This window comes from Triticum dicoccoides, chromosome 6A (genome assembly GCF_002162155.2).
Source record: "Triticum dicoccoides isolate Atlit2015 ecotype Zavitan chromosome 6A, WEW_v2.0, whole genome shotgun sequence".
In the NCBI taxonomy this organism is placed as follows: domain Eukaryota; kingdom Viridiplantae; phylum Streptophyta; class Magnoliopsida; order Poales; family Poaceae; genus Triticum; species Triticum dicoccoides.
This window is the reverse complement of record NC_041390.1, coordinates 603,202,261-603,226,729: the sequence shown is the minus strand read 5'-3', so window position 1 is coordinate 603,226,729 and position 24,469 is coordinate 603,202,261. Positions and strand designations below refer to the sequence as shown.

Below are 24,469 nucleotides of genomic sequence, written 5' to 3'. Positions count from 1 at the left end.
GATCTAATCTCCTAGGGGGGTGCGGCCAAGGGGAGGAATCCCTCCTCCCCAAGGCACCTAGGGGTGCCTTCCCCCTTTGGGACTCTTCCCTCCTTGAAACCCTAGGCGCATGGGCCTCTTGGGGCTGGTGCCCTTGGCCCATGTAGGCCAAGGCGCACCCCCTACAGCCCATGTGCCCCCCGGGACAGGTGGCCCCACCCGGTGGACCCCCGGGACCCTTCCGGTGGTCCCGGTACAATACCGGTGACCCCGAAACTTGTCCCGATGCCCGAAATAGCACTTCCTATATATAATTCTTTACCTCCGGACCATTCCGGAACTCCTCGTGATGTCCGGGATCTCATCCGGGACTCCGAACAACATTCGGATTACTGCATATATATATATCCCTACAACCCTAGCGTCACCGAACCTTAAGTGTGTAGACCCTACGGGTTCGGGAGACATGTAGACATGACCGAGATCGCTCTCCGGTCAATAACCAACAGCGGGATCTGGATACCCATGTTGGCTCCCACATGCTCCTCGATGATCTCATCGGATGGACCACGATGTCGAGGATTCAAGCAACCCCGTATACAATTCCCTTTGTCAATCGGTATGTTACTTGCCCGAGATCTGATCGTCGGTATCCCAATACCTCGTTCAATCTCGTTACCGGCAAGTCACTTTACTCGTACCGTAATGCATGATCCCGTCACCAAACACTTGGTCACTTTGAGCTCATTATGATGATGCATTACCGAGTGGGCCCAGTGATACCTCTCCGTCATACGGAGTGACAAATCCCAGTCTTGATACGTGTCAACCCAACGGACACTTTTGGAGATACCCGTAGTATACCTTTATAGTCACCCAGTTACGCTGTGACGTTTGGTAAACCCCAAGCACTCCTACGGTATCCGGGAGTTACACGATCTCATGGTATAAGGAAAAGATACTTGACATTGGAAAACTCTAGCAAACGAACTATACGACCTTGTGCTATGTTTAGGATTGGGTCTTGTCCATCACATCATTCTCCTAATGATGTGATCTCGTTATCAATGACATCCAATGTCCATAGTCAGGAAACCATGACTATCTGTTGATTAACGAGCTACTCAACTAGAGGCTTACTAGGGACATGTTGGTGTCTATTATTCACACATGTATTACGATTTCCGGATAACACAATTATAGCATGAATAAAGACAATTACCATGAACAAGGAAATATAATAATAATGCTTTTATTATTGCCTCTAGGGCATATTTCCAACAGTCTCCTAGTTGCACTAGAGTCAATAATCTAGTTACATTGTGATGAATCGAACACCCATGGAATTCTGGTGTTGATCATGTTTTGCTCTAGGGAGAGGTTTAGTCAACGGATCTGCTACATTCAGGTCCGTGTGCACTTTACAAATATCTATGTCTCCATCTTGAACATTTTCACGAATGGAGTTGAAGCGACGCTTGATGTGCCTTGTCTTCTTGTGAAACCTGGGCTCCTTTGCAAGAGCAATAGCTCCAGTGTTGTCACAGAAGAGTTTGATTGGCCCCGACGCATTGGGTATGACTCCTAGGTCGGTGATGAACTCCTTCACCCAAATTGCTTCATGCGCTGCTTCCGAGGCTGCCATGTACTCCGCTTCACATGTAGATCCCACCACGACGCTCTGCTTGCAACTGCACCAGCTTACTGCCCCACCATTCAAAATATACACGTATCCGGTTTGTGACTTAGAGTCATCCAGATCTGTGTCGAAGCTAGCGTCAACGTAACCCTTTACGACGAGCTCTTCGTCACCTTCATAAACGAGAAACATTTCCTTAGTCCTTTTCAGGTACTTTAGGATATTCTTGACCGCTGTCCAGTGTTCCTTGCCGGGATTACTTTGGTACCTTCCTACCAAACTTATGGCAAGATTTACATCAGGTCTGGTACACAGCATGGCATACATAATAGAACCTATGGCTGAGGCATAGGGGATGACACTCATCTCTTCTATATCTTCTGCCGTGGTCGGACATTGAGCCGAGCTCAATTTCACACCTTGTAACACAGGCAAGAACCCCTTCTTAGACTGATCCATATTGAATTTCTTCAATATCTTATCAAGGTGTGTGCTTTGTGAAAGACCTATGAGGCGTCTTGATCTATCTCTATAGATCTTGATGCCTAATATATATGCAGCTTCTCCAAGGTCCTTCATTGAAAAACTCTTATTCAAGTAGGCCTTAATGATGTCCAAGAGTTCTATATCATTTCCCATCAAAAGTATGTCATCTACATATAATATGAGAAATGCTACAGAGCTCCCACTCACTTTCTTGTAAACACAGGCTTCTCCATAAGTCTGTGTAAACCCAAACGCTTTGATCATCTCATCAAAGCGAATGTTCCAACTCCGAGATGCTTGCACCAGCCCATAAATCGAGCGTTGGAGCTTGCACACCTTGTCAGCATTCTTAGGATCGACAAAACCTTCTGGCTGCATCATATACAATTCTTCCTTAAGGAAACCATTAAGAAATGCTGTTTTGACATCCATCTGCCATATTTCATAATCATAAAATGCGGCAATTGCTAACATGATTCGGACGGACTTCAGCTTCACTACCGGTGAGAAAGTCTCATCATAGTCAACCCCTTGAACTTGTCGATAACCCTTAACGACAAGGCGAGCTTTATAGATGGTCACATTACCATCCGCGTCTGTCTTCTTCTTAAAGATCCATTTATTTTCTATGGCTCGCCGCTCAACAGGAAAGTCAGTCAAAGTCCATACTTCGTTTTCATACATGGATCCTATCTCGGATTTCATGGCTTCTAGCCATTTGTCGGAATCCGGGCCCGCCATCGCTTCTTCATAGTTTGAAGGTTCACCGTTGTCTAACAACATGATTTCCAAGACAGGGTTGCCGTACCACTCTGGTGCGGAACGTGTCCTTGTGGACCTTCGAATTTCAGTAGGAGCTTGATCAGAAGTATCTTGATCATCATCATTAACTTCCTCTCTAGTCGGTGCAGGCACCTCAGGAACATTTTCTTGAGCTGCGCCAATTTCCGGTTCAAGAGGTAATACTTCATCAAGTTCTACTTTCCTCCCACTTACTTCTTTCGAGAGAAACTCTTTCTCTAGAAAGGACCCATTCTTGGCAACAAAGATCTTGCCTTCGGATCTGAGGTAGAAGGTATACCCAATAGTTTCTTTAGGGTATCCTATGAAGACGCATTTTTCCGATTTGGGTTTGAGCTTTTCAGGTTGAAGTTTCTTGACATAAGCATCGCATCCCCAAACTTTTAGAAACGACACCTTAGGTTTCTTCCCAAACCATAATTCAAACGGTGTCATCTCAACGGATTTCGACGGTGCCCTATTTAAAGTGAATGCGGCAGTCTCTAAAGCATAGCCCCAAAAAGATAGCGGTAAATCGGCAAGAGACATCATAGATCACACCATATCTAATAGAGTGCGATTACGACGTTCGGACACACCATTACGCCGAGGTGTTCCAGGCGGCGTGAGCTGTGAAACTATTCCACATTTTCTTAAGTGTGTGCCAAACTCGTGACTCAAGTATTCTCCTCCACGATTTGATCGTAGGAACTTGATTTTTCTGTCACGTTGATTCTCAACCTCACTCTAAAATTCCTTGAACTTTTCAAAGGTCTCAGACTTGTGTTTCATTAAGTAGACATACCCATATCTACTCAAGTCATCAGTGAGGGTGAGAACATAACGATAGCCACTGCGAGCCTCAACACTCATTGGACCGCATACATCAGTATGTATGATTTCCAATAAGTTGGTTGCTCGCTCCATTGTTCCTGAGAACGGAGTCTTGGTCATTTTACCCATGAGGCATGGTTCGCACGTGTCAAATGATTCATAATCAAGAGACTCTAAAAGTCCATCAGCATGGAGCTTCTTCATGCGTTTGACACCTATGTGACCAAGGCGGCAGTGCCACAAGTATGTGGGACTATCATTATCAATCTTACATCTTTTGGTACTCACACTATGAATATGTGTAGCATTACGCTCGAGATTCATTAAGAATAAACCATTTACCATCGGAGCATGACCATAAAACATATCTTTCATATAAATAGAACAACCATTATTCTCGGATTTAAATGAGTAGCCATCTCGTATTAAACGAGATCCTGATACAATGTTCATGCTCAAACTTGGCACTAAATAACAATTATTGAGGTTCAAAACTAATCCCGTAGGTAAGTGTAGAGGTAGCGTGCCGACGGCGATCACATCGACCTTGGAACCATTCCCGACGCGCATCGTCACCTCGTCCTTCGACAGTCTCCGCTTATTCCGCAGCTCCTGCTTTGAGTTACAAATGTGAGCAACTGCACCGGTATCAAATAACCAGGAGCTACTACGAGTACTGGTAAGGTACACATCAATTACATGTATATCACATATACCTTTTGTTTTGTTGGCCTTCTTGTCCGCTAAGTATTTGGGGCAGTTCCGCTTCCAGTGACCACTTTCCTTGCAATAAAAGCACTGAGTCTCGGGCTTGGGTCCATTCTTTGGCTTCTTCCCGGCAGCTTGCTTGCCGGGCGTGGCAACTCCCTTGCCGTCTTTCTTGAAGGTTTTCTTACCCTTGCCTTTCTTGAACTTAGTGGTTTTATTCACCATCAACACTTGATGTTCCTTTTTGACTTCTACCTCTGCTGATTTCAGCATTGCAAATACTTCAGGAATGGTCTTTTCCATCCCCTGCATATTGAAGTTCATCACAAAGCTCTTGTAGCTTGGTGGAAGCGACTGGAGGATTCTGTCAATGACCGCGTCATCCGGGAGATTAACTCCCAGCTGAGTCAAGCGGTTATGTAACCCAGACATTGTGAGTATGTGCTCACTGACAGAACTATTTTCCTCCATCTTACAGCTGAAGAATTTGTCGGAGACTTCATATCTCTCGACCCGGGCATGAGCTTGGAAAACCATTTTCAGCTCTTCGAACATCTCATATGCTCCATGTCTCTCAAAACGCTTTTGGAGCCCCGGCTCTAAGCTGTAAAGCATGCCGCACTGAACGAGGGAGTAGTCATCGGTACGTGCCTGCCAAGCGTTCATAACGTCTTGTTCTGCAGGGAGAACAGGTGCATCACCTAGCGGTGCTTGTAGGACATAATCTTTCTTGGCAGCTATGAGGATGATCCTCAGGTTCCGGACCCAGTCCGTGTAGTTGCTGCCATCGTCTTTCAGCTTAGTTTTCTCTAGGAACGCGTTGAAGTTGAGGACTACGTTGGCCATTTGATCTACAAGACATATTGTAAAGATTTTAGACTAAGTTCATGATAATTAAGTTCATCTAATCGAATTATTCAATGAACTCCCACTTAGATAGACATCCCTCCAGTCATCTAAGTATAACATGATCCGAGTTAACTAGGCCGTGTCCGATCATCACGTAAGACGGACTAGTCAACGTCGGTGAACATCTTCATGTTGATCGTATCTTCTATACGACTCATGCTCGACCTTTCGGTCTTCTGTGTTCCGAGGCCATGTCTGTACATGCTAGGCTCGTCAAATCAACCTAAGTGTTTTGCATGTGTAAATCTGTCTTACACCCGTTGTATGTGAACGTTAGAATCTATCACACCCGATCATCACGTGGTGCTTCGAAACAACGAACTGTCGCAACGGTGCACAGTTAGGGGGAACACTTTTCTTGAAATTATTATGAGGGATCATCTTATTTACTACCGTCGTTCTAAGCAAACAAGATGCAAAACATGATAAACATCACATGCAATCAAATAATAATAGTGACATGATATAGCCAATATCACATAGCTCCTTTGATCTCCATCTTGAGGCTCCATGATCATCTTGTCACCAGCATGACACTATGATCTCCATCATCATGATCTCCATCATCGTGTCTCCATGAAGTTGCTCGCCAACTATTACTTCTACTACTACGGCTAACACGTTTAGCAATAAAGTAAAGTAATTTACATGGCGTTTCTCAATGACACGCAGGTCATACAAAAAATAAAGACAACTCCTATGGCTCCTGCCGGTTGTCATACTCATCGACATGCAAGTCGTGATTCTTGTTACAATAGCATGAACATCTCATACATCACATATATATCATTCATCATTCATCACAACTTTGGCCATATCATATCACAAAGCACTTGCTGCAAAAACAAGTTAGACGTCCTCTAATTGTTGTTGCAAGTTTTACGTGGCTGAAGTAGGGTTCTAGCAAGAACGTTTTCTTACCTACGTGAAAGCCACAACGTGATTTGCCAACTTCTATTTACCCTTCATAAGGACCCTTTTCATCGAATCCGCTCCAACTAAAGTGGGAGAGACAGACACCCGCCAGCCACCTTATGCAACTAGTGCATGTTAGTTGGTGGAACCGGTCTCACGTAAGCGTACGTGTAAGGTTGGTCCGGGCCGCTTCATCCCACAATACCGTTGAAGCAAGATAAGACTAGTAGCGGCAAGAAAGTTGACAACATCTACGCCCACAACAAATTGTGTTCTACTCGTGCAAAAAGAACTACACATAGACCTAGCTCATGATGCCACTGTTGGGGAACGTTGCAGAAAACAAAAAATTTCCTACGGTTTCACCAAGATCCATCTAGGAGTTCATCTAGCAACGAGTGATTGGATTGCATCTACATACCTTTGTAGATCACGCGCGGAAGCGTTCAAAGAACGGGGATGAGGAAGGCGTACTCGACGTGATCCAAATCACCGGAGATCCTAACGCTGAACGGACGGCACCTCCGCGTTCAACACATGTACAGTTAGCGTAACGTCTCCTTCTTCTTGATCCAGCAAGGGGAAAGCAGAGGTTGAGGAAGATGGCTCCAGCAGCAGCACGACGGCGTGGTGTTGATGGAGCTGCAGTACTCCGGCAGGGCTTCGCCAAGCACTATGGAGGAGGAGGATGTGTTGGAGAGGGAGAGGGAGGCACCAAAGATCAAGCTAAGAAGTCCTCCATCTCCCCACTATATATAGGAGGGCCAAGGGGGGGGGCGCCGGCCCTAGGAGATCTAATCTCCTAGGGGGGTGCGGCCAAGGGGAGGAATCCCTCCTCCCCAAGGCACCTAGGGGTGCCTTCTCCCTTTGGGACTCTTCCCTCCTTGAAACCCTAGGCGCATGGGCCTCTTGGGGCTGGTGCCCTTGGCCCATGTAGGCCAAGGCGCACCCCCTACAACCCATGTGGCCCCCCGGGACAGGTGGCCCCACCCGGTGGACCCCCGGGACCCTTCCGGTGGTCCCGGTACAATATCGGTGACCCCGAAACTTGTCCCGATGCCCGAAATAGCACTTCCTATATATAATTCTTTACCTCCGGACCATTCCGAAACTCCTCGTGATGTCCGGGATCTCATCCGGGACTCCGAACAACATTCGGGTTACTGCATATATATATCCCTACAACCCTAGCATCACCGAACCTTAAGTGTGTAGACCCTACGGGTTCGGGAGACATGTAGACATGACCGAGATCGCTCTCCGGTCAATAACCAACAGCGGGATCTAGATACCCATGTTGGCTCCCACATGCTCCTCGATGATCTCATCGGATGAACCACGATGTCGAGGATTCAAGCAACCCCGTATACAATTCCCTTTGTCAATCGGTATGTTACTTGCCCGAGATCTGATCGTCGGTATCCCAATACCTCGTTCAATCTCATTACCGGCAAGTCACTTTACTCGTACCATATTGCATGATCCCGTGACCAAACACTTGGTCACTTTGAGCTCATTATGATGATGCATTACCGAGTGGGCCCAGTGATACCTCTCCGTCATACGGAGTGACAAATCCCAGTCTTGATCCGTGTCAACCCAACAGACACTTTCGGAGATACCCGTAGTATACCTTTATAGTCACCCAGTTACGTTGTGACGTTTGGTACACCCAAAGCACTCCTACGGTATCCGGGAGTTACACGATCTCATGGTCTAAGGAAAAGATACTTGACATTGGAAAACTCTAGCAAACGAACTATACGACCTTGTGCTATGTTTAGGATTGGGTCTTGTCCATCACATCATTCTCCTAATGATGTGATCTCGTTATTAATGACATCCAATGTCCATAGTCAGGAAACCATGACTATCTGTTGATCAACGAGCTAGTCAACTAGAGGCTTACTAGGGACATATTGGTGTCTATTATTCACACATGTATTACGATTTCCGGATAACACAATTATAGCATGAATAAAGATAATTATCATGAACAAGGAAATATAATAATAATGCTTTTATTATTGCCTCTAGGGCATATTTCCAACAGGACCGCCAACACACCTCCATGTGGAGGAACTTGCACTTTCACCACTCCCTTGTTGTTTCCTCCAGCTCGCTGGCAACACCGATGACCTGACATGTGGATATGCCAAGTACCCTGCGGAATAAGACGTTTAAAACTTGTATACCAAGGATAGGTCGTTCACATCTACGAGCCTGACTTTAAGAGGAGATCAAGTCTCGCCCTCAGGACAAGGCGCACGTATAAAGGACTTCGAGGCACCGTAAAAAAGATCAAGCAATGGATTAAGGTTATAAGAACTCAATCCTAGTTGTCCGAGTACCACCACAAAGATCAACATCTAACTAGGATAGATCTACTCTAGCCACTACATCACTATAGTAGCTACATTACCATCACGGGCGTCAATCTAGGTATACGGTTGTCTCTGATATCCCTTAAAGGAGTAGCCATATACCTAGCAGTGCAAGATTGGCGAGTGTCAGATCATCGATGAGCAGATATTTTTAGATGGTTAATATCTGTCATGCCTAAGCCAAGCCATGACCCTTTTGTCCTCCACATCACCAATGTAGCGGAAAGGGGTGGAACCGAATGTGATGGCAAACGAAAATAAGAATGATTTCTCGACGGGTGGTGGAGTCACCAAAGGATGACCTACCTTGGTAGAAGACAAATCCTGGTACTCACATGTGGAACGAGATCCTCTAACGTCTTCAAAGTACTGCCGAGGGACGTCCTTCCCGTATCACCGTTCGCTGGTCATCCGACGGCAGCAGCCAGAAACCACGAAAACACAGAGCACAGTCGGCCCACAAACACGATCCAGCCCAGCCCAATGGAACGGGAGAGGGGCGGATGAAAAAGGGCGCAAGATCAGGGAAAACGTCGCCAGACTGACAGAAAAAGGGCATGCTCCAGCGAAGGGATCAATCACGGAGGGACGAGGTGCTCTGCTCGCCATTCTTCTGAGTACGTCATTATCCTGTCTCTATCTTGAAATTGATTAATCTTCCATATCAAATTGCTTTGAAATTGATCAAACTTCCATCATCAGATTGCTCTGAAGCTGATTCATCTTAACTTCCATCATCAGATTGCTTTGAAACGGATCCATCTTCCATTACCAGATTGCTTTGAACTTGATCAAGCTTTCCCTATTGTTAGGAAAGAATTATCTAGTTGAAATTCTATTCTATACCACAGATATGGAAGAAGAGGCAAGCACAGTACGCTCTGATTCGAATACGTAACTGACACAACACCCAATTTGTTAACTCTCATGAGAGACCAACTAGATCTAAGTTCTCCAAGTACTATTGCCTCCTTGCTTATTCTCTTTGGCACGAGTCTCACAATTTTTAGGGAAGGATACCATGAATTATTTCATGTCCCAGAGAAACATATTAATTGTTTGTTCCCTTTCACATTGGTTCTAATATTTGCTCTGCACTTTACATGTCCATTGCTCATGTTTTTTTTTTTGCATTGTTGGGGAAGAGGCATGTGGTGATGGTGCACATGCTCAAGCATCACATACTTCAGTGGTATGTTGCTAAATAACAATCCCAGCTATAAATAAATCCATTATTTCTGAGAACTTACCAGATTTTTTTACCACAAGATGCAAGTGGTTGGTGAAGGGGTGTGTAGTGGTGGTGCACAAGCACAAGCACATATCATAGATGATATTGTTCCTAGGGGAAAAGGGATGTTGTATGAAGATTATAATTTCAGAACACTGCTCTTTCTGTTAGTAGAAAAGAGAGATAAAAAATAAGTTCAGAACAGGGCCAGCCACTAGCACCTCGGTACGCAACCCAGATCATAAATAAGTATTGTGCTCACAATTTGACAAGAGTCATTGATAAGCTCTTAAATTGATAACATTCATATACAATCTCAGTTCAATCCGAGTTCTAGATTCCTAACAAAATAGAAATACAGTTTCTACATCTGAAACTTCAGTTCAGGCTCTTGTTGACTCCTGCTGCTCAACTACTGCCTGCCTCCTCCAGCATCGCAAATTCGCAATGCAGGCCGCGTGACATTACAGGCTATGTGTTTGTCGCCCTTCATCCACGGCTGCTTGCGCTCAGTAACGCGGCACTCACTTGGCACCTCCCGCAGCGGCCGCGAGCTCGACGGCGTGCTGCAGTCATGCGGTGGTGGCGGCCATGGCGTTGCTAGCCACTCTCCCTCTTGCTGTGACACGGGCGGCAGCGGCGGTCGCACTCCCGCGCTGGTGCGGCGATGGCAGCGGTGCTCGCCCTATCAATCGCGGCGGCGCTAGGGTTAAGCTAGGTTATGGCGATGGCGAGCGAACGGCGACGGGGAGTAAATGGATCGGTGTTTTTTTTCCTTCCTCTGAACTGGGCCGCATCTCTTCTGGGCTCATGGCTGCACGCTGCTTCGCAGCTGTGTTTTCGTGGTTTTTGGCTGCTGCCGTCAGATGACCAGCGAACGGTGATACGGGTAGGACGTCCCTCGGCTGTACTTTGAAGTACATCAGAGGATCTCGTTCCTCACATGTACACACGTGCAGGCCGACTTTCATGGATCTCGTTCCTCATATTTATCTTGATTATTAACGATTTTCTTGTGTTTTTTTCTGGTGGAAGTGGCCACATAGCCTCAATTTTCATTACGAAAATAGAGTTACACATCATCCAACAGACAACCTATTTCACTTAACTGATGCAACAAACCGCAACACCAAAAACGATAACATACATTCTAAGATGTCTAGTTATATCTTTGGGATGCTTTTACGGAAATTTGCATAGGACAACATATCATGGAAACAGCCTTCTACTACTAAGCACCAAGAACCTGCAATGCCACTAAAGAAAGAACAACGAAAGACTAAAAATAGACAAATTGAAGAGCCACACTGACGGAACAGCTCGAGTAGATTCTCCCCACAGTCGCGCCCAGCCAAGAGCACCGCCATGGACATCGCACGCCACTTGGGTCACCCTCTTAGTCACTTCCCTAAGAATGTTTATCACTCCTTTTTTCTACAGAACATCCCAAAAATCCAGCAAAGAGCATAGAGTAAAGATTACATTAGTAGGATCTTCAGCTAAAATGCTTTGAAAACAAGATTTATTTCCTGTTTTTCATAATGAACAAAGTAAAGCAGCACACGAACGAAAACAACCGGCGCGAACTTCACCACTATATAGGTAGGGATCCAATTCTGACAAAGATAAAAAAAACATTGGTATTTTGAGATTACCCAAAGCACTCCCCACAACATTCCAAAACGATTTTTTGTGTTAAATAAATACTACTCCCTCTTAAAAGAAATATAAGAGCAATTTAGTAATCTAAACGCTCTTATATTTCTTTACGGAAATGCTGTTATATTTCTTTAGGGGGGAGTAAACATGTTCATGTGAAGGTGTGGGCTATGTGACGGTGGCGGTGCCTCGCTCGTAACTAGTGGAAGAAAAACCCAGCTGTGTGTGCGCTGCACTGCACTGGACTGGACAGCAGCAAGCGCATGCAGGAGTAGGAGGAGCAGGGGTGAGCCGCGCGGGTCGCGCGATGGGAGCTCGCGGCCGCTGCATGCGGCGTGGACCGGTCGTGCGGCAGTGAGCTACCCCCGCCCGCGGCGAGCCCGGTGGCGCGGTATGAGGATCCTGGGGCGCCCGCCCGCCCCCCTCCTCGTCTTCTTCAAGCACCGCACGGACCGCCACCTCCCCCCTCCCTCCCTCCTAACCCCCCACTCGCTCCCAGCTTGCTCCGCGCGCCAGCAGCACACCACACCACAGCTCAGCCCACCAGCCGCCGCCGCAGCAGCAGCAGCAGCAGCGCACGCCTCCCCTCCCCTCCCCTCCCCTCCCCGCGCGCGCGCGGCCACTCCCGCCCACGCACACGCCAGGGCAGCGAGGCGACCAAGAAGGAGGAGGAGAGACCGGCACCGGCGGAGGCAGCCGGCCGGCGCCATGGCGTCCATGACGCTGGAGGACGTGAAGAACGAGACGGTGGACCTGGAGACCATCCCGGTGCAGGAGGTCTTCGCCCACCTCAAGTGCAGCAAGCAGGGGCTGAGCGGCACCGAGGCCCAGAACCGGCTCACCATCTTCGGGCCCAACAAGCTGGAGGAGAAGACGGAGAGCAAGCTGCTCAAGTTCCTCGGCTTCATGTGGAACCCGCTGTCCTGGGTCATGGAGGCCGCCGCCGTCATGGCCATCGTGCTCGCCAACGGCGGCGGCAAGCCCCCCGACTGGCAGGACTTCGTCGGCATCGTCACCCTGCTCTTCATCAACTCCACCATCAGCTTCATCGAGGAGAACAACGCCGGCAACGCCGCCGCCGCCCTCATGGCCGGGCTGGCGCCCAAGACCAAGTGCTTGAGGGACGGCAAGTGGAGCGAGATGGACGCCTCCTTCCTCGTCCCCGGCGACGTCATCAGCATCAAGCTCGGGGACATCATCCCCGCCGACGCCCGGCTGCTCGAGGGCGACCCGCTCAAGGTCGACCAGGCCGCGCTCACCGGGGAGTCCATGGCCGTGAACAAGCACGCCGGCCAGGGCGTCTTCTCCGGGTCCACGGTGAAGCAGGGCGAGATCGAGGCCGTCGTCATCGCCACCGGCGTGCACACCTTCTTCGGCAAGGCGGCGCACCTCGTCGACAGCACCAACAACGTCGGCCACTTCCAGCAGGTGCTCACCGCCATCGGCAACTTCTGCATCATCTCCATCGCCGCCGGGATGCTGGTGGAGGTGGTGGTCATGTACCCGATCCAGCACCGCGCCTACCGCGACGGCATCGACAACCTGCTCGTGCTCCTCATCGGCGGCATCCCCATCGCCATGCCCACCGTGCTGTCCGTCACCATGGCCATCGGCTCCCACCGGCTGTCGCAGCAGGGCGCCATCACCAAGCGCATGACCGCCATCGAGGAGATGGCCGGCATGGACGTGCTGTGCAGCGACAAGACGGGCACGCTGACGCTCAACAAGCTCACCGTCGACAAGACGCTCATCGAGGTGTACGGCAAAGGGATAGACAAGGACACGGTGCTCCTCTACGCCGCCAGGGCGTCCCGCGTGGAGAACCAGGACGCCATCGACACGTGCATCGTCGGCATGCTCGCCGACGCCAAGGAGGCCCGCGCCGGCATCCAGGAGGTGCACTTCCTCCCCTTCAACCCCGTGGAGAAGCGCACGGCCATCACCTACATCGACGGCAAGGGCGACTGGCACCGGATCAGCAAGGGCGCCCCGGAGCAGATCATCGAGCTGTGCCGGATGCCCAAGGAGGCCGAGAAGAGGGTCCACGGCCTGATCGACCAGTACGCCGACCGGGGCCTCCGGTCGCTGGGCGTGTCGTACCAGGCGGTGCCGGCCAAGAACAAGGAGAGCCCCGGCGAGCCGTGGCAGTTTGTGGGGCTGCTGCCGCTGTTCGACCCGCCGCGGCACGACAGCGCGGAGACGATCCGGCGCGCGCTGCACCTGGGCGTGAACGTGAAGATGATCACCGGCGACCAGCTGGCCATCGGCAAGGAGACGGCGCGGCGGCTGGGCATGGGCACCAACATGTACCCGTCCACGACGCTGCTGGGCGACAAGAGCACGGAGATGAGCGGGCTGCCCATCGACGAGCTGATCGAGAAGGCGGACGGGTTCGCCGGGGTGTTCCCGGAGCACAAGTACGAGATCGTGAAGCGGCTGCAGGACCGGAAGCACATCTGCGGCATGACCGGGGACGGCGTGAACGACGCGCCGGCGCTGAAGAAGGCGGACATCGGGATCGCGGTGGACGACGCGACGGACGCGGCGCGGTCGGCGTCGGACATCGTGCTGACGGAGCCCGGGCTGAGCGTGATCGTGAGCGCGGTGCTCACCAGCCGCGCCATCTTCCAGCGGATGAAGAACTACACCATCTACGCCGTGTCCATCACCATCCGGATCGTGCTGGGGTTCATGCTGGTGGCGCTGCTGTGGAAGTTCGACTTCGCGCCCTTCATGGTGCTCGTCATCGCCATCCTCAACGACGGCACCATCATGACCATCTCCAAGGACCGCGTGAAGCCGTCGCCCACCCCCGACTCGTGGAAGCTCAAGGAGATCTTCGCCACCGGCGTCGTCCTCGGCACCTACATGGCCCTCATCACCGTGCTCTTCTTCTACCTCGCGCACGACACCGAGTTCTTCCCGGTACCTTCCATATCGTCTTCTTCCTCCGACTCTCCGGCGATCCGCCATGAATGATCATAAGAAGATAACTGAAATGAAAAATGTGGTGGCGATGGATGCAGGAGACGTTCGGGGTGCGGTCGATCCGGGAGAACGAGAAGGAGATGATGGCGGCGCTGTACCTGCAGGTGAGCATCATCAGCCAGGCGCTCATCTTCGTGACGCGGTCGCGGAGCTGGTCGTTCATGGAGCGGCCGGGGGCGCTGCTGGTGATCGCCTTCTTCGTGGCGCAGCTGCTGGCGACGTGCATCGCCGTGTACGCCAACTGGGAGTTCTGCAAGATGCAGGGGATCGGGTGGGGCTGGGGGCTCTCCATCTGGGCCTTCACCGTCGTCACCTACATCCCGCTCGACATCCTCAAGTTCATCATCCGCTACGCCCTCAGCGGCAGGGCCTGGAACAACATCAACAACAAGGCAAGCTCCATGACTCACCTCCATTAGATTAGATGCATGCAAGCTCCACTTGTTAGAGTTCATCTCATGTTCGTCCATGGAATGTCGCAGACGGCCTTCACCAACAAGAACGACTACGGCAAGGTGGAGAGGGAGGCGCAGTGGGCGACAGCGCAGAGGACGCTGCACGGCCTCAACCAGGGCAGCAGCAACTCGGAAATGTTCACCGACAACAACGGCTACCGCGAGCTCTCCGAGATCGCCGAGCAGGCCGCAAAGCGGGCGGAGGTGGCCAGGCTCAGGGAGCTGCACACGCTCAAGGGCCACGTCGAGTCGGTCGTCAAGCTCAAGGGGCTCGACATCGAGACAATAAACCAGAGCTACACGGTATGATCGTCGACGAACCTCCTCCTCGTCATCGGCAATAGGCAGGGCAGCGCAGCGATATCTACACTTCTAAGTTATTTTGCCCCCCTCTGCCTCCCGCCGAGTCTCGTCGGGAGGCTGGAGCGGGGAAGATTGGTTCAGATTCTCAGGGTTGGTTTTTTCTTTGACCTAGATGTTAAGAAGTTGGTTTTATTTGCATTTTTCAATGGGGAGGGGGAAGAAGAGTGCCCTCTCTTCAGTATGTATAGGAGTACGGTTTTGAGTTTATGTTGTTCTTTTGCTTGTAATATGTTAGCGTGTTGTGTGAAATAAATGCTCACTCATACAAGGAAAGTGAAACTTGTTCAAACATACTCCCTCCGTTTCCATAATATAAGAGCGTGTTTTACACTAGCACTGGTGTAAAAAACACTCTTATATTGTGGGACGGAGTACTTGCTTAGGCAAACCCCAGCGGACAATGTACACTAGCAGTTTCATCGCTGGAGACTGTCAACAAAAGAGAGACAATTTAACTGAGCAAAACCAGTTGAAAGAAGATCCCCCTCCCCTCCCCTTCACCGTCGTCACCTACATCCCGCTCGACATCCTCAAGTTCATCATCCGCTACGCCCTCAGCGGCAGGGCATGGAACAACATCAACAACAAGGCAAGCACCCATCCCCATCCCTCCTCCATTACCCACCTCCATTTGTAAACTCCATTGGAGTTCATCTCATGTTTGTCCATGGAATGTCGCAGACGGCCTTCACCAACAAGAATGACTACGGCAAGCTGGAGAGGAAGGCGCAGTGGGCGACGGCACAGAGGACGCTGCACGGCCTCAACCAGGGCAGTAGCAACTCGGAAATGTTCACCGACAATAACGGCTACCGCGAGCTCTCGGAGATCGCCGAGCAGTCCGCCAAGCGGGCGGAGGTGGCCAGGCTCAGGGAACTGCACACGCTCAAGGGCCACGTCGAGTCGGTCGTCAAGCTCAAGGGGCTCGACATCGAGACAATAAACCAGAGCTACACGGTATGATCGTCGACGAACCTCCTCCTCCTCGTCGGCGATAGGCAGGGCAGCGATATCTACACCTCTAAGTTCTTTTGTCCCCCTCTGCCTCCTGTCGAGTCTCGCCGGGAGGCTGGAGCGGGGAAGATTGGTTCAGATTCTCAGGGTTGGTTTTTTTCTTTGACCTAGATGTTAAGAAGTTGGTTTCATTTGTATTTTTCAGTGGGGAAGGGGAAGAAGAGTGCCCTCTCTTCAGTATGTATAGGAGTACGGTTTTGAGTTTATGCTAGACCTTGTTGGTTCTTTTGCTTGTAATATGTTAGCGTGTTGTGTGGAATAAATACTCACTCATACAAGGAAAGTGAAAACTTGTTCAAACATACTCCATCCGTCTCATAATATAAGAGTGTTTTTTACACTAGTATGTTTTCGACACTACATTAGTGTCAAAAACACTCTTATATTATGGGACGGAGGGAGTACTTGCCTAGGCAAACCCCAACAGACAATGTATATGTATAGGAGTACGGTTTTGAGTTTATGCCAGACCTTGTTGGCTATTTTGCTTGTAATATGTTAGTGTGTTATGTGGAATAAATACTCACTCGTACAAAGAAAATGAAAACTTGTTCAAACATACTCCATCCGTCTCATAATATAAGAGTGTTTTTTACACTAGTGTGTTTTCCACACTACATTAGTGTCAAAAATACTCTTATATTATGGGACGGAGGGAGTACTTGCCTAGGTAAACCCTAGCAGACAATGTATCTCTACTCCTAATGGAGCAGTTGGTAGCCTGGTACTTCAGTTTTATTTCCTCCCACCTCCCACCATCCCCTCCCACGGGTTTTCTTATCCATTGGTTTATTTTTTTTACTTCACTATTTTTTTAAAAAATTAGCAGTTTCCAAACATACAAAAGATCACATATCTAACTTTCCTAACTTGTTCAAATTAACCGATCTCTTTCATTAATGTAATTTGCTTTAGGAAACAAATAATGGATTTTCAGGAAACAAATAAAGAATTTTAAGAAAATTAAGAAGTAAACCGTGACAAACAAATCTTATTGTGGAAGTGGTACTTTTTCTCTCACTCATAATGTCTCAGTACGTACGTTGTTTAGTTCGTTCGTTTACTTCTTCCCGTCGATCGAACGAGGTCTCCACCCCACCACCGATTTTTTTTCAATGCTACCAAACCTGTCATGGTTTTTGCAATCCGTTGGTTCTACCCAAATAAACCAACCCCTCCCCGTTCACTCTTTTCTTTCTAATCAACACCTTCCTAACATATAACACAGATCACAAATATAACTTTCCTAACGTCCCACCCTTAAAAAAAGAATCTTTCCTAACGTCCCAAGTCAATCGATCCTCGCCCCCTGTCCGGCAGATGCGATCATCATCACTACTTCCTCCCAACGAAATCTAGCACCGCCTCGCAGCCACGGCGACGTTCTCTCCATCAGCCCTCTTTTCCTCCTTTGCTAGGTGTCGCTGCCACCCTGTTCGTGTGGTTGTCTGCTTTGCTTGAGCCCTCGTTTCCTCCTTTGCACGAATCCTCCTTCCCTAAATAGGGTTTGCTCCACGGAGATCTCCTTCTCCCCAGATCGGTGTCGGCGGCTCACATGGCCCTCATTACACAACCAATCCATCTCCTGCACCATACCCGTGTCGCCGGCCACGGCGCCACAAACGTCCGATGTGGGCAGTGGATATTGTGAGTATTGGCCAATGTTTCAAATAGCGGGCTATGGCATATAGCGGCAACCCTTAAAAGCAGCTATAGCGGGGCTATAGCCGGCTATTTAAAACTATGGTCTTGGCGGACCGGAGGGTGGAGGATCTCCCGGCACAAGGGGAAGGCAAGTACTCGTTGCCTCGTCGGATGGCCCTGCTCGAGCCCAAGCGGCCGTCCCCACACATCCTTCCTTTCCGTCAGCACTCACCCTTCCTGGCCCCGACATCAATCGGGCCCTCCTCACCGGCCGTCGTGGTGCTGGTGACACAGCGGTCCAGATTTCAAGCCGTATGTGGTGAGCGGGGGCGTCGAGGAACCAGGGCGGTGGTGGCCGGCTGTTCGAGAGGTAATGGAGAGAGGCCCGACGGCATCAGGATTGCGTGACTGGCGTGGCCGCTTCTCCCCACTGCCGACGGCGCGAGCAGAAGACCCCGCCAGCATCCACCTCTGTACGAGTTCATATAGAATCACACCTTCGGGGAGGAGCAGGTACCCACTACGCAACTATTTTTCCCTGGCCCTTTTTCTCGTACATGATTTTTATTTACTTTTGAGTGAAGATCTGATTTTCATTTTATTTGCCTTGTATCCCCTTCCTGTTTGAATGGATGGGTCTCTCATCCTGTTGTAGGGGTAGATCCAAATTTTCTGTGGCAACACCGTGTTGATGAGGTTTTGTGATTCTATTGTTAATCTCTTTTGCCGTAGTTATTTGACACATTATACATATGGGAATTTATAAATTGTAGTCCTTTTTCAGTGTCCATGTTTTGTGTGTTTGTAGAACTACATTTTTCAAGGTGATTAGGTTGATATCTTTTGTTCCACCTCTGTATTTTTATGTATCAATTACCGCATGCTCCCCTTTTGTACTCATATTTTTGTCCTAAAAGAAAGGCGCCTGAGAGGTTATATGCACTGCTAATTAGTTTGATGCCATCTCAGTGGTCAAACTTTGACAACTGCCACACATAATTAAAGGAAGTTCAATTGAATGTAAATGACTTTGATGAAGTCATTATGAGGTATTCTTCAATGGTAACAGTTCTATTGAGTGTTATGGATTAAACAGTAGCTTGATATTTGATTTATGTATGAGAAAAATTGACCAACCTGGAAAATAGGATGGAGTGTGGTACTTAATTGTGAAAGATACGGTTTAGAGAACACTAACTAATAAAATGCTTTCTTTACTTCCCTATTCATTTTTATGTGTTATTAGAGTACACTAACTATAAGTGTTCTCTGCCCATTGTGTGGTATTGATAGATGAAGTGAGATTGGATCAATGGTGCGGCCCGCGGTGGTGGTGGTGACTGGGGACAGCGGCGACGCGTGGATGTTCTGTCACCGGGGACCAGATTCGTTCTCATGACCGTGTACTCGACTACTTGTTGCTAATCTATGCCTAAATTAATTTTAAGTTTGCTTCGTGATGGAACATGTTGCAGTCACCTATCTGTACTCATACTATGTTCTTTCCCCTTAGGAACTTCTAAGGCTCATCTGTTATTTTGGTATCAGGAACTATGGTGTCCCACTGCACTTGATTCTCGAGTTGTTCGAGACCTTCTGCAACTTCAGAATTCACATTTCAGATTATGTTTGCGAGTTGTTTGAGACCTTCTGCGACCCTAAATCATAGTCCCAACCTTCTGCAAATTCTAAGGCTGGTCTGTTATTTTGGTATCAGGAACTATGGTCCCATAATGTGCCTTGAACACACTTCCAAGCTCCCAACCATCATCAATTGTAGTCTCAAATCAGATTAATAGTTATGCAAATTTATCCAAGAATGTGCAACATAAGCATGCTGTTTGTATTGGTTGATCGTTGAATTCTCAAATTATTTCTTGCGAAAGTAAACAACTTTGTACTAAATCACTTACTTTTGGAATGGTGGGAGTAGTTTTTTTTGTAAGGATCATACTACTTGTCAATCTCTGGGATCTATAATAATATTTATCCTTAATCTGTTTTTTGTGCAGATAGAGGAGGATAAAGAAATGGTATCCAGATTGTGTAGATACTAACATTGTATTAAGAGTTCGTGCTAGCTATTGCTATTTGGAAGCAATTCCTTCTATTTTGAAGCTGTAGAACCAAATGGCTCATACTCAAGTTGGGAATCACTGTAGACTAAAACATTATGTATACTTGTGCTCAGTACCCAGACTATTATAATTTATTGTTTTCGTGCCTTCCAGGTGATGTGCCCAACATGATTCTACATGAGTATGGCAATGGGAAATGAGCATGATTGTACCTATAAATATATTTTTTCATCAAGTTATAATTTTTTGGTTAAGATAAAGGACACAGTGGTGTATCAGTTAAATGCCCAACAACAAACATCGTATTTTCTTTCATGGTAATGCGCCATTCAACTGTATCCTTCTTTGCCAGGGAGCGTCATGGGTGATGCATGCCTCCTCCCTCTTGATGACGGTGGTGAATCAACACAAACACGTGGGGAGGGGATCAAGGTGGAAAGTGGGGCGGTTGGCGGGGGATTCCTCATTGGCCATCCGTGGGGAAGTATGATGTGAAGGAGAGAGGACACCATGACGAAGGTGATGTGGGCATCGTTTGGTTTTAAAGGAGAGAGCTCCAGCGAGAGATGTCCTGCTACGGCGTGGAACTGAGCGGGAAGGGGACAGTCCAAAAAAAAGGAAGGTCGAGAAAGTTGAATTCGGGAAGCTTGCCGAAGATAACACAACAACCATATTTCTCCCTACATAATCTAGATTTGGGACTGCTCGGATGGCCGAGACAGTTGAATTCGGTGAGCTTGTCATTTGATGTCCGAACACGCTTGGACGTATAAGGAAAAAATGAGCTTTAACCTTGAAGACCATGTTAGTTAGTTGTGTAACTTATTTATATTTACATGCATTTTAGCCCATAGCAACGCACGGGCATTCTACTAGTATGTATAGGAGTACAGTTTTGAGTTTATGCCAGACCTTGTTGGTTCTTTTTCTTGTAATATGTTAGCGTGTTGTGTGGAATAAATACTCACTCGTACAAGGGAAGTGAAAACTTGTTCAAACATGCTTGCCTAGGCAAACCCCAGCAGACAATGTACACCAGCAATTTCATCGCTTGAGATGGTCAACAAAACAGAGCAAAACCAGCTGAAAGAACTGCCGTGGGTCAAGAAGGTCAGCATCGCTTAAACACACTAGCTACAGAGCAATTTATAAAGGAACTCAAAACAGGGGTATAGAGAAAGCAAATTTGCTAGACATAGCTCGGCTAAGCATGCACGAGCTCCAACAGCTATGGCTTGTCTACTAAGGTGACTGATGATTCAAAATAGAAGAGCTCAAGGTGATGGGTGGCATTCATTTGACAGTCATAATTATCAACAGACAGCCATAAAATGCAACTGAACAGAACGAAGAACAGATGAATTGTAATTGTAATACTTCAAGGGTGTGTTTGGTTTCTATCACCAACTAGAATGGCATGGGTCAGACCCGTCCCGAGGCCTCGTTCCTGCGTTTGGTACATAAGTGGAACAAGAACCAACTCGTTCCCACCGAGGGAATATTCCTCCCATATCCGGAACGCGCCGATACCTCCAAATCGGAGGAATCACGTGGAACCGGTCTGGGTCTCGCTCGCCCGTCACTCCCGAGAAATCCTATCGCCTCTCCCTCTTTCGTCGCCTCTCCCTCGTCCCTCCATTTCTCGATCTGAAGAGGAGCAGGTGAGGCGGCCGAGCCACTGGAGGGCGATGGTCTGACCTGCGGGGGCAGCAGCGTCGTTCCTAGGACCCGTTCCTGCGGCGGTGGCGGCGTGATCTGCTTGGACGCGGCGCCGGCGGCCTGATCTGCTGGGAGGCAGCGCCGGTGACCTGATCTGCGGGGGGAGGGGCGGCTGCACCGGCGGCGCGGCGTGATCTGCTTGGACGCAGCGCTGGCGGCTTGATCTACTGGGAGGCAGCGCCGGTGACCTGATCTGCGGGGGAAGGGGCGGTTGCACCGGCGGCTTGATCTACTGGTGCGTGGCCGCCTGGCCTGCCGGGGTAGCATCTTCTCTGTAGATGGCTTCTTCTTAGCGATGATATGCATCTTCTTTTTCTTCGTGGAGGCACAGGAGCGGTAGCAGATCGTAGGTTTCATACATACTTGGTTCTTCTGTGTAAATTGCTTCTTTTTCTTTATAGAAATGTATTGGTGCAGGAGAAATATTCGTAAGATATGTTTGATATCATCTATCTACCCTTGTGTATACATGTTATTAAAATGACCAAATTTATTTTATTCTGTCTCACCAACCAAACACTCAAATGTAACCATTTCATTCCATATATTACCTCAACCAAACATAAGAACAAAACCTACCCATTCTAGTGGAATGAAATGTCATGGAACCATTACATTCCATTCTACTTCGTTCCGCAACCAAACACACCCCAAGTGATCATCGTCATTCAACACAGTGCATACGATGAACAGTCATGAACCGTCAAATGCACACACAAACAAATCAGGGATGCTTAAACCATGAAGAACACCATACATATAAGCAGATGGATCTGTGATGATTCAACATAGAAGGCTCGTTCTAGTAGCACGCAATGGCGACTAGGTATTCCAGCATTGCACAATAACTACCAGGTAACCAGGAACCCTAAACAAAATCAGTTGGCTTAACTTATGATCAGAAATCAAAACTCGGAGAACCCGTGGCGATTCTCTGATGCTAGGAACACCATATTTAAGTTACTGGCTCATAATACTATAGCTCAGATTTTGGTAACCAGCCCTAAGCTCCAGCTAAATTTGAAAACACATCAGATCCTCATAGGGGAAATGTAGTTTGTACCAACTAGACAGATGCATGGCTCTGAGGTACTCCTATCACTGTACATAATTTGTCAGCAAAACTATAACTAATCAGTATGTCAATTTGTACAAGTCATACTCAAAACTGTAATTGAGTTGGTAACTGGCAAGTGAAGGCATGGTTAAACCAGAAGTGAACTCAAAACTGTACTACACGCCATGTATCTGAAGCATGGATAAACTATCTGTGAACTGACAGCCATACACTCTACATGTAAACAGGGTTACAAAACCTGACCCTGCTTAAAACATAAACCAACTACATCAAACACATGCTGGTATAAAAACCCTCATCAAAACTTAGTAGGACATGAAATACCTTAGTTACTAGTTAAAGCAAATCAAGAAAACAACAATCAAATCACATCCCTCTCTCTCTCTCTCTCTAGTAAGTGGTCTGCCACAACATATCTCCAGAAAAACACTACAACTAACACGAACATGAACTAGATAGCACAACTAGCAGCCAGTTCATCACAATTACTATGCCCTTTGGCCATTACAATGGCACAATACAAAGAGAGGTACACAGAAACAAACAAGAGCACAATACAGTTGACCATTCGAACCAAAATCAAGCCATGGAGACAAATTTAACAAGGGTGACATTATAGCAAAGGTTCTTTACTTGGCACAGCACGGTAACATCAGTACACCAGGGTACAAGCAATCCTCATAACACGAAGAAATTGATAACAGAGACATCCTGGGATCACTTCCTAGCTTGCATAACAAACACTGAAACGTCCATAAAACAAAATGCAGATAACTCTTGAGCCATGGCTCCCCCACGCGGCGGTCGGCCGGGCCGGATCTAGAACCCGAGCTTGGTGCGGCGCCAGTGCCTGCGCTTCGCGTTGTACCTGAGCACGGCAGAGAACGATTGGTCGGTCAGACCACGGACGCCTGGGCTGGATCGAAGGGAAGAGAGTGGGAGGGGGGAGGAGGCGGCCGTTACCTGATGGTGTTGTCGGTCCGCATGCGGATCCAGTAGGGGATGGGGCGGTTCTGGCGCTGCTTCTTGGCCAGCTTCTGCTTGATGCGGAAGGTCTTGTGGGACGGCTGCGAGGAGGAGAGGAGCGAACGGGGAAATCGGGTCAGCGGGAGGTTGAAACGCTGGAGGAGAGGGTGGGACTCCATGGGAAGAGAGGAGGAGAGCGTACCATCGTCGCGGCGGAGACGAAGACGCAGCGGCGGCTTCGGCGGCGGCGGCGGCGGCGGGAGCAAAACCCTAGGTCCGTGAAGTGCTCGAGTGGTGGGCAGTGGGGAATATATAGTCCGGACGAGTAGCGACCAAGGATGGGCTCGTTGGGCTAGGCCTCATCTTTTGATCGATGTAGTCTCTTTTGGGCTTGGTCCACGTTAGAGAAACAAAGGGGCTCTTGGCGAGAGTGGTACAATCACATGTTAGGGCCATGAATAAATCCGACTGTGGCCCATATGTTCATTATATCCAAATGAGTTCGACAGCTCTCTTTGCTATGCCCCTTAAGTTTAAGTTGAAATAAGCTCTCAGAAATATCTATAGTAACAAAGAACTCTCAAAAGAATCTTTTCTGAGAATAGCCTTTTGGAGGGCTTTATTAATTGGATAGAATAGT

General features: G+C 48.4%; 3 protein-coding genes across 4 annotated transcripts; 2 read left to right on the top strand and 1 right to left on the bottom strand.

The window, feature by feature from the left end:
• Positions 1-12,220: 12,220 nt before the first annotated feature.
• Positions 12,221-15,303, top strand: LOC119318321 (ATPase 8, plasma membrane-type-like). Its single transcript, XM_037592859.1, has 3 exons — positions 12,221-14,449; positions 14,551-14,904; positions 14,995-15,303. The coding sequence occupies exons 1-3, from the start codon at positions 12,233-12,235 to the stop codon at positions 15,274-15,276; spliced, it is 2,853 nt and encodes a 950-aa protein (XP_037448756.1). The 5' UTR covers positions 12,221-12,232; the 3' UTR covers positions 15,277-15,303.
• Positions 15,304-15,663: 360 nt separating this feature from the next.
• Positions 15,664-16,357, top strand: LOC119318322 (plasma membrane ATPase 4-like). The gene is made up of 2 exons (XM_037592860.1): positions 15,664-15,919; positions 16,012-16,357. Exons 1-2 carry the CDS (start codon positions 15,731-15,733, stop codon positions 16,291-16,293), a joined length of 471 nt encoding a protein of 156 aa, XP_037448757.1. The 5' UTR covers positions 15,664-15,730; the 3' UTR covers positions 16,294-16,357.
• Positions 16,358-23,423: 7,066 nt separating this feature from the next.
• On the bottom strand, positions 23,424-24,136 carry LOC119318320 (60S ribosomal protein L39). Of its 2 annotated transcripts, XM_037592858.1 has the most exons (3): positions 24,032-24,136; positions 23,827-23,930; positions 23,424-23,731 (listed from the first exon to the last, which is right to left on the bottom strand). In XM_037592858.1, the coding sequence occupies exons 1-3, from the start codon at positions 24,032-24,034 to the stop codon at positions 23,683-23,685; spliced, it is 156 nt and encodes a 51-aa protein (XP_037448755.1). In that variant the 5' UTR covers positions 24,035-24,136; the 3' UTR covers positions 23,424-23,682. The 2 variants fall into 2 exon arrangements, with proteins under 2 accessions (XP_037448755.1, XP_037448754.1); XM_037592857.1 differs by lacking the exon at positions 24,032-24,136 and having other exon boundaries at positions 23,827-24,008.
• Positions 24,137-24,469: the final 333 nt, after the last annotated feature.